At 43.2% G+C, this 12,888-nt stretch overlaps 2 protein-coding genes across 5 annotated transcripts; one reads left to right on the top strand and one right to left on the bottom strand.

Annotated features, from left to right (window-relative positions):
- Positions 1 to 1,166: 1,166 nt before the first annotated feature.
- LOC147985837 (xyloglucan O-acetyltransferase 4-like) lies at positions 1,167 to 3,244 on the top strand. Its single transcript, XM_087544340.1, has 2 exons — positions 1,167 to 1,855; positions 2,462 to 3,244. Exons 1-2 carry the CDS (start codon positions 1,580 to 1,582, stop codon positions 3,242 to 3,244), a joined length of 1,059 nt encoding a protein of 352 aa, XP_087400466.1. The 5' UTR covers positions 1,167 to 1,579.
- On the bottom strand, positions 2,871 to 6,364 carry LOC125538534 (GCN5-related N-acetyltransferase 5, chloroplastic). Of its 4 annotated transcripts, XR_007296398.2 has the most exons (4): positions 5,695 to 6,364; positions 3,702 to 3,981; positions 3,453 to 3,519; positions 2,871 to 3,335 (listed from the first exon to the last, which is right to left on the bottom strand). XR_007296398.2 is itself a non-coding variant. In XM_048701818.2 (3 exons), the coding sequence occupies exons 1-2, from the start codon at positions 6,309 to 6,311 to the stop codon at positions 3,738 to 3,740; spliced, it is 861 nt and encodes a 286-aa protein (XP_048557775.1). In that variant the 5' UTR covers positions 6,312 to 6,364; the 3' UTR covers positions 2,871 to 3,335; positions 3,702 to 3,737. The 4 variants fall into 4 exon arrangements, 3 of the variants coding, with proteins under 3 accessions (XP_048557775.1, XP_048557776.1, XP_048557774.1); XM_048701818.2 differs by lacking the exon at positions 3,453 to 3,519; XM_048701819.2 differs by lacking the exon at positions 3,453 to 3,519 and having other exon boundaries at positions 2,871 to 3,384.
- Positions 6,365 to 12,888: the final 6,524 nt, after the last annotated feature.

The raw sequence follows: 12,888 nt of genomic DNA on the forward strand, positions 1-12,888 counted from the left end.
AGGTGGTTCTCTCTCAGAACATATGAGTTGGAATTGTGTATGTGTTCTGATGGCTCTCTCCACGAATGAAGAGGAGGTGGAGGGGTATATATAGCCTCCACACAAAATCCAACCGTTACACACAGTTTTCCAATCTCGGTGGGACCGAATCAACAAACTCGGTCAGACCGAAAAGGTAAACCTAGTGACCGTTAGAGATTTTCGGTGGGACTGACATGCAACTCGGTAGGACCGATATGGTTAGGGTTTGGGCATAACGTAATCTCGGTGAGACCGATTACACAAACTCGGTGGGACCGATTTTGGTAATAAGCTAACCAGAGAGTTGGTCAGGCAAACTCGGTGGGACCGATTTGCTCTTTCGGTGAGACCGAAAAGTTACAAAAAGGAAACACTGAATTTACATTGCAATCTCGGTGGGGACCGATTGCTCTTTCGATGAGACCGAAAAGTTATGAAAGGGAAACAGAGAGTTTGCAATCCCATCTCGGTGAGACCGAGATCCCTATCGGTAGAACCGAATTGCTAGGGTTTGGCAGTGGCTTATGACAAGTGAAACTTGGTGGCGCCGGATAGAAAGAATCGGTAGGACCGAGTTTGGCTTAGGGTTTAGGTCATATGTGGATATGGGAAAGTAGTTGAGGGTTTTGGAGCATATCACTAAGCACATGAAGCAAGAGGCTCATTAAGCAACACCTCATTCCTCCTTAATAGTATTGGCTTTTCCTAAAGACTCAATTTGATCTTGGATCACTAAAATATAAAATGAAGAGTCTTGAGCTTTTGAGCTTGAGCCAATCCTTTGTCCTTAGCATTTTGAGGGTTCCACTTTCACCATCCATGCCATGCCAATCATTGAGCTCTCCTGAAATAATCATCTTGGAATAGCATTAGCTCAATGAGCTATATGTTGTTATGAATTACCAAAACCACCTAGAGATAGTTGCACTTTCAAGCATATACTCTCTCCGTCCCGAATTACTTGTCGCCATCCATTTCTGCGACAAGTAATTCGGGACGGAGGAAGTATTTATTTACTCGTTATGTTTCATGTAATACCATCAGTTACATTTATGTGCCAGATTTCTCTAGCACTTGTTGGTTATTTTCCATTTTCAGTTTGGAATATGAATGCAGTGAATATAAGACACGAGCTCAATGTCTATATCAAGCTCAAATAGTAGAGTTGGAAGGTTGTGTACATGATTACCAAGCCTGTTTGGTACTACATATATATACAAATATCAGTTACCAGTTGCAGCGTATATCATGGGATCTTTTTCTCAGTTCTTGCAATGCCCTCCACATCAGATTAGTTTATACATATAAAACAAAATGCAAGATAAATAAACCTTCAAAACATAAGAAGACAAAGTACAGATACAAATAAACAACAGAAAGGAGACCTTTTGCCTCCGAAAAATCAACCCTTTAAAGAGTCTCGGTACTATCAAAAATGCCATACAAGTAGAGGATACATGTAGGGTCCAATTGTCCAAACAGTATGAAGCACAGCGAGCTTTTCTCTCCAACAAATTCATAGTGATTTCACTATTTTTCAGGTGACGAAGATAATGAAATGGACTGCAGTCTATTCAATGGCACATGGATCAGGGATTTGGGAGGCCCAATCTACACTAACATGACATGCCCGACGATACCAGATTCAAAGAACTGCGCAAAGTATGGAAAACAAATGGATTATGTAAACTGGAGGTGGAAGCCACACGGCTGTGATATGGCAAGGTTTCAACCTCAGCTATTCTTAAATATTGTCCAAGGGAAGACATTGGCTTTCGTCAGGGATTCAATTGGACGGAACCAGATGGAGTCACTCCTCTGTTTATTGTCTCAGGTGAGTAAGCAGTGTTTAGTTCCGATACATGTTATGAACAATAGCAATGTCCATATTACTTATCGTCACTGATCCTGACATTAACATGCGTATTGTTTAGTTTCACTTTTAAAGTTCTGAACACATATATAGACCCGGTAGGCAGGAACAAGAACAGGAAGTCCAAGAAATGTTCCCGGTTACAGTTGCCAAGAAAGAAAACAAAAGGCTATTGGTTGAGATAATAAAGATCTTAACTGGGCATCATAACTCTGCTGGAGCCTTCACCATGTCAATGGGGTAACCTAAATATTCACATATTTTTATGTAGCTTCATTGATTTGCTCTGAATGTTTAGAACCTACAGTGAGCCATAGTGGTTCAAGGTGCTAATTTATTTACAAGCTAAGCTGAAACCGTGTAACATTTAGTACGTCGGACCTCCATACCTTCATGGGTTTTATGCAACAGTTATTGAGTCATCAACCACTTAGTCTACCTTAATAGTTAATGCTATAGAAATGTACCATAGATACTTACAATATTGTAGCACTTCTACTTCATCTACTTTAAATCTAGAAACACTTCCTATTAGAGTGAGTAATCTGACTGTACAAACTAATGCAGGTAGAAGCTCCAACAAAAGTTCACAGCGACACTAAAGATAAATTTATCACATGGAACTTCAGATCTTATAACTTCACTCTCATGGCACTCTGGACAAAATTTCTAGTAGAAGATTCTCAAAGAGAGATCAACGGGACATTAGTTGAATCGCATGATATGCACTTAGATAAACTTGATGCAAGATTAGCTGCAAACTTGCATGAGATCAATATCTTAGTTGTATCTAGTTCACATTGGTTCTTCAGAACAAATTATCTCTATGAAGATGGGGAACTAATCGGCTGCATATACTGCTCAGAGGATAACATCACAAGTTTCAGCGTCACTTCAGCTATTCAGAGGGTGTTTAGGACGGCTATCAGTAACTTGAATAGCCGCCGAGAATCCAGATTGCAGTTAACAGTGGTGAGGACAGCAACAACGGCACATTTTGAAAATGGCCAGTGGAATACTGGAGGAGCATGCAACAGAACTGAACCAGTGGGAGAAGGAACAGCAATGACCAGTACAATTGAAAGGGAAATAAGAGATGTCCAGGTTGAGGAAGCCAACAGAGCACAAAAGGAGAAAAAACAAAAGGGCGGGATGAATATAGAGATCCTAGATATAACCAAGCTTATGTCTATGAGACCTGATGCACACCCAGGGATTCATTGGAATAATGAGTGGATGAGGGGTTACAGTGATTGTTCGCATTGGTGCCTGCCAGGACCAATTGATATGTGGAATGAGCTATTACTTGCTGTGCTTAACAAATATAAGAAAAACATGGAAGACCAATGATGCAGGAACTTCTGCTAATCCATAAGATCCCGGAGAGTCCCTCTTTTCCTTCTTTTTACTATGCCAAAGTCAAACCTCATTTCTCCGTTTTCTGCAACAGTTTTAGATTCAGAAAGATGATAGATGTGTACTGTGATGACCTGTACACATGATCACTAGTCATGTATGTGGAAAGTTTACGAAGGATAGAACCAGAAAATGTACTTACTCCAACATTAATTAATTTCTTCATCAATTTTTGAAACCACCAGAGTTACGATGTTCAAACATCAATTCTGATCAGTGAGCATATTAGCTATACAATAGGTCAAGATATGTTACAAGTACTTAAATTCATCTCCACAAAAACCATTTTTCATAGCCAGTTGACAAGGAGAATACAGTAGTAAATATGCACATGTCAATTAGGGCTAACTAGAAGCATAAGATTTACACACAAGATTCAACTTATGTTTACCTGATGGTGCTATGGCATGTTCAGCCCCTCAAAATTCTAAGGTTGTACATCACTACCAACAGAAACTTGCGGTAATTCCTTGCGCATCAAGTGCTTGCGCTTCTGGAGGCTCAGCCAAACAAGGATACTGTCAGTCTGAACAATGTCGTATCCTGCTTTTATGTACATGTTGAACGGCACTTCATCAATTATTCTACAATGAAGATATACACGCGTTTTGGCATCCATCTTGACAACCAGATCCTCACATGCCTTAAGAAGTTGTTTTCCAATTCCTCTCCTGGTGAGCAAAACAAGATTTTTAGTTTTAGAACAACAATAGAATCCAATATCGCAAACATAATATACTACTCCATATGGCATTAAACCAATCAATTTTGCAATCAACTCATCTATATCTTTAAACAACAAGTGAGATTCAAGGTACCACATTCATTTGGAGGCATATAAATTCCAACATTAATCTAGAAATATAGAAATCTCAAAATATTTGAGAGAAAGATTAAAAAAAATCTACTCCGCTTATTTTGGTTGGGCTAGATGTATAGATTAGATTTAGAGAAAACGAAAGATCTAGACCCTTTTTCTGGTGGGACCAGATTACAGTTGAGCTATTATTTGGTAAAAGGAAAATATATACACCGCTTATTTTGGCGGGACTAGATAATAACGATGTAAGCTTTTAAAAAATATTATAAGAATCCAATACAAGAAAAACAAATCTAGCTATCAAATTGCGCAGGCCACTCCAATAGTTATATAAACAAAACTGCTTTTAAATGATTTCTCGCCTAATTGTTCTACTTTGGTGAATTACAATAAATTTGTATCATGTTTCAAAGCAAAACTAACTAACATTATTGATTAAACAAAGATAGTATAAGAGCACCAAGTAATTTGAAAAGAACGAAAACAAGCAATGGGCTCCTTGATAAAAACAAAATTTTCATCAAGATACTATGAACGTGTCTTCAAACCCGCCCTTCGTGCCTGTGTCTGTGTTTCTCCAATCCTCCAGTAAAAAGGTTGCAGAAGACCAAGACAGGACAAGCACTTGAAGGTTCCGAAGAGACGCATCAGCTGCCCACACTAACAGGTGAGAACCAAAATTCATTGAAAACATTGTGGCCGGGAACATGCCCTTTGTTGGGCAGGACAGGATGCTGAACCACTGCTTCGTGCGAGATTGCCCAGGAAAAGACGAAGAGCACAGAAAGACAAAACCGGAGCATCACTAACTAAAAGAGCTCATAACATACATCGCCATCACCACTGCCAAGTCAGGCAGTAACGCTGGATGACAAACTGCGGAATCAGGAATCGATCCATGGGAGCAGATTAGAAAATACCACTGGCTCTCCGACATTAAGGTGTGTAGCTACACCAGGACAAGGATAGAGTCAGGACAATTTTATTCCATACAGCATCACATCCACAGACAAGATGCCCCTTCTAAGAACACACAAACCTAACATACGAGGAACCGAATCTGTACCCATGCATTCATCCAGGGTTCCAGCAATGAGGGGAATCGGCGGAAATTAGCCAGAGAATTGCGGTCTCTTCTTGCTCCCAGAAGCTAGGATTTCATTTCATTCGAATCAGGATAGCTGATCAAATGTGTAGGGGACTATGTTATACTAGTAAAATTGTATCATTGGTCATGTTGAACATAAAAAGAGGACAGTAATTCCAATCTGAAGGATGCACATGTCACAATTGGCTGAAATCTTTTACTCAGATGATCCATAGTCCATACTTTTAAGGAATCCCTTAACTCTACCCAAATCTTTAATTTGCACATGTGACAATTGGCAACAAATAGCAATCCCAAACAAAAAATGGTTTACTCGAGTCCTCCATAGGTCATAATTCCAGGGAATCCCCTTTCACAATCAACTCAATGTCCAACATGTATGTACAGATTTATCCTATTTTACAAAAATAAACAGGTGGGCAAAATGGTGGTTGGAAAGAGAGCATTATCCGTTACCTCCTCAACGAGGTCTTCACGGTCATGTTGCAGATGTAAGGGAACTCGAGCGGCGGCGTTGGCGTGGGCGGTGCCCCCGGGGCGCCCACCGCGTCCAGCGACACCTCGGCGGTGCACGCCATCTCTCCCTCATCCCCGTCGACCTCGCCCTCCCCCCCTTCTTCCGCGGCGGCGGGCTTGTAGAAACCCACTAGGACGGCAGCGTGGGGCGCGAGGCCGCGGCGCTCGTAGAGGTAGCGGCGGATGACGAAGGCGAGGAGCTGGGCGTAGCGCTGCGCGGGGGCCCATCTGACGTCCTCGGAGAAGGAGGAAGCGAGGAGGCGGACGAGCACCTCGGCCTCGGCGTCGTCGGTCGGGGTGAGGGCCCGCACTGTGAGGCTGCCGTGGGGGAAGGTGTGCTCGTAGCGGAAGGCGGCGAGCGCGTCGAGCTGCGAGAGCGCGCTCGGCGAGAGGAAGACGCCGCCGCCGCCGCCGGCCGGCGAGGGGGAGGGGGAGGGGGAGGAGGAGGCGGCGAGAGGGGTGAGGCGGAGGTGGCGAGGCGAGTGGGTGTGGGAGAAGAGGAGGTGGGGGTGCCTGGAGACGGCGGGGGAGAGGGAGAGGAGGGCGGGCGCGGCCATGGGAGGGAGAGGGAGACGGTGGTTTAGCGGGCAGCGTCGAGAGGAGCGGAAGGTGGGAGGGAGTTTGAGTGATTTTTCTGGTACGTTTTGAACGGCTTTACGTGGATGAACGTCTACTGTGCCGTACTCCCGGCCAGGCTCGCTTTTTTTTTTTTGCAACATTTCAATTTTCAACAAATTAATCTAAAATTGAAAAAAAAACAAATTAACATTCACAAGAGATGTCAATATTACCCCTAAATTTTTCAAATCAAATTCAAAACACACATGGAGAAACAAAAAAGTATACAAATCTGGATGTGAATAGTGCGTTTTCTGGTTTTGTCTTTATGTGGCACTTTTTTTTACACTATTCATGCAGATTTGTTTTTTTCCTCCATGTGTGTTTTGAGTTTAGATTTGCAGATTTTAGGGGTTGTAGAAACATGACTCATGAACATTCACATCTATTTCTGAAAATTCGTGAAACACTGAAATTTGTTTTTGAATGTTGAGAGCATGGGAGCATTAAAGGTGTAGGAGCACCTGATATATTTCAGTAACAAATTTAACTTGCAGCTAGCATAACAAAAATATTCCCCCCGATCCAAAATAAATGGCGTGGTTTTAGTTAAATTACAAAATCATCATGATGTTAACGAGGCCAGTTCATAGCACGGTTAAATTAACTGTCATTCATAGTATGATTTGTGTTTTTTCAATCTGTAAGTTGAATTTATAACTACAACATGATTGATATATATATTATGTTAATATACTCAATTATTTTCAAAAGAAATTAACTTGTAGCATAGGTTTTCTATGTTAGTTGTACCGGTTGAAGCATCTCTAACAACGCACTATAACAGGGCATTGAAAACTGCTTTAGGGCACAAAAGATGAGTTTTACGGCATCAATTTTTCTTCTTCTCCGATAGTAGCCCTAAAATAGGGCACCAGTGCTCCAACAGTCGTCCTAAAATAGGGCACTACAATTGAACACATATTGAAACGTGTGATATCAAACTCATCCCAAATGAATCGGAAACAAATAATACAAACATAACATCAAATTCATCAATCCACAAAATCAAAATTATTACATAGTTCATCAATCCACAACATCGAATTCAATACACATAACAACAAAGTTCATCATCTATGACATAGTGGTCTTGTTGCCCATGCCATGCCCACAACTTTTCGATGAGATACTTTTGAAGATCTGCGTGCCTATCAGAATCTGGAATGCCATGGTACACCTCAAGAAAGCGTCGAATTTGGTCTTCTCTTCTACGCGGCTGCACCGGTTGTCCGATGGTTTCATAGAAGGTGTAATCAAAATCTTTCCCACTCTCATTCTCAATAATAATGTTGTGCATGATCACATAGATTGTGACGATGCACCAAAGAATTTCTTGATCCCCAAACCTAGTCGATCCTCGCAAAATAGCAAATTGGGCTTACAAAATCCCAAAAGTCCTTTCCGCATCTTTCCTAGCGGTCGCTTGAGCATTATGGAAGTAGAGTCTTTCTTACCTTGGGGGGGGGGGTGGGGGTGGGCAGGAAATTGGCTTCACAAAAGTAGTCCACTGCGGATATATCTCATTTGCAAGGTAATAGCCCATGTTGTATGTGCGGTCATTTGATTGGAAATCCATTGTTGGTGATTCCCCATTGACTAACTTTGCAAAGAGAGGTGGTCGTTGGAGCACATTGATGTCAATGCAAGATCCAGACATCCCAAAAATATGCATGTAAAATCCATGTCTTCTGATCGACCACGGTCTCAAGAATGATGGATGCATACTTCGTGTCCTTCAAATTGTCCATGCTATGCTGCATGGTAGTTCTTCCACTTCCAATGCATGCAATCAATGGAGCCAAGCATACTTGAAAACCCACGGGCTTTGTTCATCTCCAAAAGCTTCATCGTGTCCTGAGCATTGGATGCTCTCAAATACTCTGGCCCAAACACTTCAACCACTGCCATTACAAATTTCTTAATGTAAAAGATTGAAGTGCTCTCTCCCATTACCAAGTTATCATAAGTGAAACATGTGGGGGACACCATATGCCATCATGTGCAATGCGGAAGTCACCTTTTTGGATGGTGCTATGTCCAAGATTTCTGGTGTAAATCCCCCTCTGCTTAAAGGACCAATCATGTTGCTTCACACATTTGGCAATGTTAAGGAACAAATTTGGAGACATCCTAAATCGGCAGCGGAAGTATCGCTCTGGATACACCAGAGACGAACTAAAATAGTTTTTCATTAATCTAGTGCGCGCCTATTTCCTATCCCTCTGAATCAACTCCTGCCCAAAAACGGAACCACCATGATTCGGCCTGCTTTTCTTGTGAATCATAAAGATAAAAGCAATGTCCTCCTCTTCCTTCATGCCATATCCCTCTTCAAACGAGCAATCCTCCCACTGAGGGGATTCAAATGAACGCATCTTCAATACAATAATTTCCATTAAAATATACCATTTGGTGCATTTGGAGGTTGTCTTGGTGGGATGCGAGTGTAGCACGGGGTTGCACAAAGAGCATCTGCTCAGAGCCGCATGGTTGGATCGAGGCGGACTACAACCAACGGTCGGCTTCATGTAGCCTTTTTGGAGATTGTGTCAGATGCATGTGGCATGGAGGTCGCTCCATAGCAGCGTGAGTGGATTTGGCTAGGCCTCTCGCGTCTGGATCCGGGCGGGTGTGTAACCTTCGGGTGGAACTAAGCGGCACAACAGAGCTATTTGATAGCGGTGTTGTAGGTTGTAGTGGCATCGGAGCTCGTGCTCGGCACAACAGCGAATGCACATCGGGCGAGTGGAAGGCGCCACGTGGATGGACGACCTGTAGCCCGACCAGGTGTCTCCAAGGGAATCTCTATTGTCAGAGATGGTGACCAACGCGTGCAAATTTGACACTCATGTGTGTAGATTGGTTGCAGTAGAAGGATGATTTCCAGGTCTGGTGGATCTTTTTTTAAAAGGAGGATTTACCCCTGGCCTCTGCATCAATAGATGCACACAGCCATTTTATTATTATTCAACAGAGTCTGACAACATGCATACATAGATCTAGTGAACAAAGTCACAACACCTACACTCATGATAATGTGCCTGAACTGCATGAACAAGCACTACCTAATCCAGTGGCATCATGCAACTGCCCGCATAGGGTCGGGAGCACCCCTCGGTCTGGCCGACCCGCAATGCGCATCGCATGCGCAAGCTCTGGAACTATCGCTGCCATGTTCTGTCGTTCCATCTTCAGGAGCGATCAACCCACTCACCTTGTCAGATCATACTACCATCGATGCTAGACGTTGTCACTCTCCTGCACGTGTCCATCCAAACGCACCCACCGCCAAGAATCCGCGTCTTTATGAGAATATTCCTAATGCATATATGAGATTATGCCATGAATGATCATAGTCATAAATATTGCAATCTTTTCAATTGCCCAACTATAATTTGTTTACCATGCCATTCACCTGTTTTTGACAGAGAGATGCCACTAGTGAAGCTATGGGCCCCGGGTCTATTTTCCATTAATAAACTCTTATACAAAAATTGCTCTTTTATTTGCCTCACTATTTTACCACTACATATCTCTATTTTCTTTTAATCTTGTAGCTAGCAAGATAAGAGGCTTGACAACCCTCTTGCCATGTTGGGTGCAAGTCTTTTGTTTGTTTGTGCACATGTGTTGTTTATCCTGTTAGCTTAGAAGCTCTTATTGGTTCGATAAACCTTGATTCTTAACTGAGGCAAAACCTTTTTGTTGTTCTATTTCACCATTCCTCTTTGGGGAAACCCAATGACTCCTACAGGAGTAGCAATTGGTAACACCTGCAGTATCGCAATTTTGTTTATTTAACTTCTAGTAATATGTTTAGAGATGACAATATCAACTTTACTCTCTCTCTCTCTCTCAGTTCCTAGATTTAACAATAGTGCAAGTTTCCTCATGTATATCTCCATCATTAATCCTATTAGTGCTAAGAAGAGATTATTCCCCACCCACTTTAGTTAGAAGCAACACATTATCTTGTTTTTGTTCCAAATAGTCACTTTTTCCAGCTAGTTGTTCTCGATTTTTCTGAAAACATTTATGGCAATAAAATTATCACCGAAAATTTCAATACCCATTCTAAATTATCAAAATGTAGAAAAGTATTTAGAGAAGACATATTGTCGGTACCTTGCGGTTTCCTCTTCCTGCTGAGATCGACAACTCTGGCTTCTGTATTTTCCATTTTAGTGCATGTATAGCAGTAGTAGGAATGATTTCCACCCGTTCAACAGAAGTAGTGGGAGATTGCACAACATAAACAGAGGAAATTTATGCGTAGAAAACATCACAGGGTCCATCTCAATAATTGTAGGCTCGCTAAGCATAGCGGCAACATAGGAAGTATATTGAGGTACAACCACTTGATCAGGAATCAACTACATGCTATTAACCACCATCTCCTCATAAGGAAATTGTTGTGATTTATCACGTCATAGCCCTCAACTTACATATCTTGTTCATTTTGCTTTTCACACGCAAATGTATCAACGAAAAGTTAATTATATTCCTCTCCACTCTCTTGATCAGAATTATTTTCCTCATTGTCTTCCTTTTCCTCATTCCTGTCTCTCATGGGAGCACTATTTTTACCACAAAAAAATCTAGGAGGAGCAAAAAACCGCCAACAACAATTGATCCTCCAATGTATATATCAATAATTCACCAGCTCTAGATCTCTTAGGAGAAGGAGCACCATCCTTATTAGGAGCATGAATAGATAAATTACCATTATTATTTTCACAAGGATCTTATCAACAAAGTAGAAAAAATCATTAAAATGTTCTCCTAGAAATCCCTCGGCCACATTAGGAATATTCTCATCATCTCTACATCCAATTTGAAGTCCCAGGATTCAAGCCTATGTAAGGTAGCCATGTCAATTTCTAAGTAGCACCCACTAGGATTTTAAGTCTCAAGATTCAAGCCTATGTAAGGTAGCCATGTCTCAGGATTTTTGAGTCTCACGCTACCACAAATAGTTGTGATGGCCGGCATCGTGATCTCGCCCTGCACTGTGATGCCCTACGCTGAAACCATACCATCCGATGGTCGTCGTTGAATTGCGCACCCTGTTCCACCATGGTAGGTGACGTAGCATGAGGTCAGGGAGGAGAGGCGTCTACCTAAGCGAGGGATGAATCTATGGAGAGGGGCGCCGCACACGGCTAACAGATTGTCATGGCCTTGTGTGGCGCCCCCTCCCACATATATATAGGTGGGTTAGAGGGGAGGCATCTAGGAGGCACCCCAAGGGTGGCTGAATCCCCCTTGGGCTCCTGCCCTTGGCCACCCCTGTCAGCGTTCTGGGAATGGGGGTATCCAGACTTGTCTTCCTACGCCCCATGGCGTGGCTCCATCAACGGCCTGGTACGGCCCACCTTCATCTTCGACAACCCAAGACCCTTGCAAGGGGCCGAGCCTCGCGAGGTGGATGACACCAAGACCTCGAGGAGGAGCGGCCTCCTCAGGCTAGCTCCTGAGGAGCAGAGATCTCTATGCAAGCCTCCACCTCGTGAGGTTCGGATGACGCAAGCCATGACGACCAAGGCCAGGCGGGCGCCAACGGGCGCAGTACAACAGTTTCCTCTTTGGTGCTAAGGAGGCAAGCACAGGCGCGGAGTCCCGAGGAATCAGCCAAAGGTTTCCATTTCCATGCAGCAAGACTAAGACCGACAGGACGGAGGTCATCGCCGGGCCCACCGCGGCGTCACGACTAGAAGCTTTGCACGTGAAGACCACCTTTCGTCAGGATAAGATATACTAGTTATGTCCCTTCGAATTTGGCCGTTGTGGGATCCCTTCCCGCCTACATTTTGGGGGAAGAGGACCAAGGCCACTATAAATATAGCCTAGCCACCACCATATAAGGGGACGGATCATTCAGATCATCCTCTCCCTCACCAGCTCAAGAACAAACCTCCTGAGGTTGTTCTTCCACTGTACAAGTTCATTCTCAGCCCACCTCGAGGCTAATCCACCACAAAGCAGGAGTAGAGTTTTACACCACAAGGTGGCCCGAACCTGGGTAAACTGCCTTGTCCCGTTCCTTTCCAGTTCATCGAGCTAGGCCGTGAGAGCGGCAAGTAGGCAGACTGAGGAGGTTGAGTTCTTCTCATGCACCCCAGAGTTTGAATCTATCTAGAGTCTGTGGAGCCCAGAATCCGACATTTGGCGCGTGATACGTCTCCAACGTATCTATAATTTTTGATTGCTCCATGCTATATTATTTACTGTTTTGGACTATATTGGGCTTTATTTTCAACTTTTATATTATTTTTGGGACTAACCTATTAACCGAAGGCTCAGCCCAGAATTGCTGTTTTTTGCCTATTTCAGTGTTTCAGATAAACGGAATATCAAACGGAGTCCAAACGGAATAAAATCTTTGGGAACGTGATTTTCTCACCGAACGTGATCCAGGAGACTTGGACCCTGCTCCAAGGAACAAAAGAGGCGGTCACGAGGGTGGGGGGCGCGCCCCCCTGCCTCATGGGCCCCTTGTTGCTCCTCCGACGT

This window comes from Triticum urartu, chromosome 2A (assembly GCF_056163025.1).
Source record: "Triticum urartu cultivar PI428250 chromosome 2A, HENAU_Tu73, whole genome shotgun sequence".
Classification (NCBI taxonomy): Eukaryota; Viridiplantae; Streptophyta; class Magnoliopsida; order Poales; family Poaceae; genus Triticum; species Triticum urartu.

What these genes read in the sequence shown, in the direction of transcription:
- LOC125538534 (XM_048701818.2), bottom strand. Translation starts at nt 6,311, where the DNA reads ATGGCCGCGCCCGCCCTCCTCTCCCTCTCCCCCGCCGTCTCCAGGCAC. An exon ending in GTGAAGACCTCGTTGAGGAG is followed by an intron (nt 3,982 to 5,694) that starts GTAACGGATAAT and finishes TTTGCTCACCAG; the next exon opens with GAGAGGAATTGGAAAACAAC.
- LOC147985837 (XM_087544340.1), top strand. Translation starts at nt 1,580, where the DNA reads ATGGACTGCAGTCTATTCAATGGCACATGGATCAGGGATTTGGGAGGC. An exon ending in TCCTCTGTTTATTGTCTCAG is followed by an intron (nt 1,856 to 2,461) that starts GTGAGTAAGCAG and finishes AAACTAATGCAG; the next exon opens with GTAGAAGCTCCAACAAAAGT.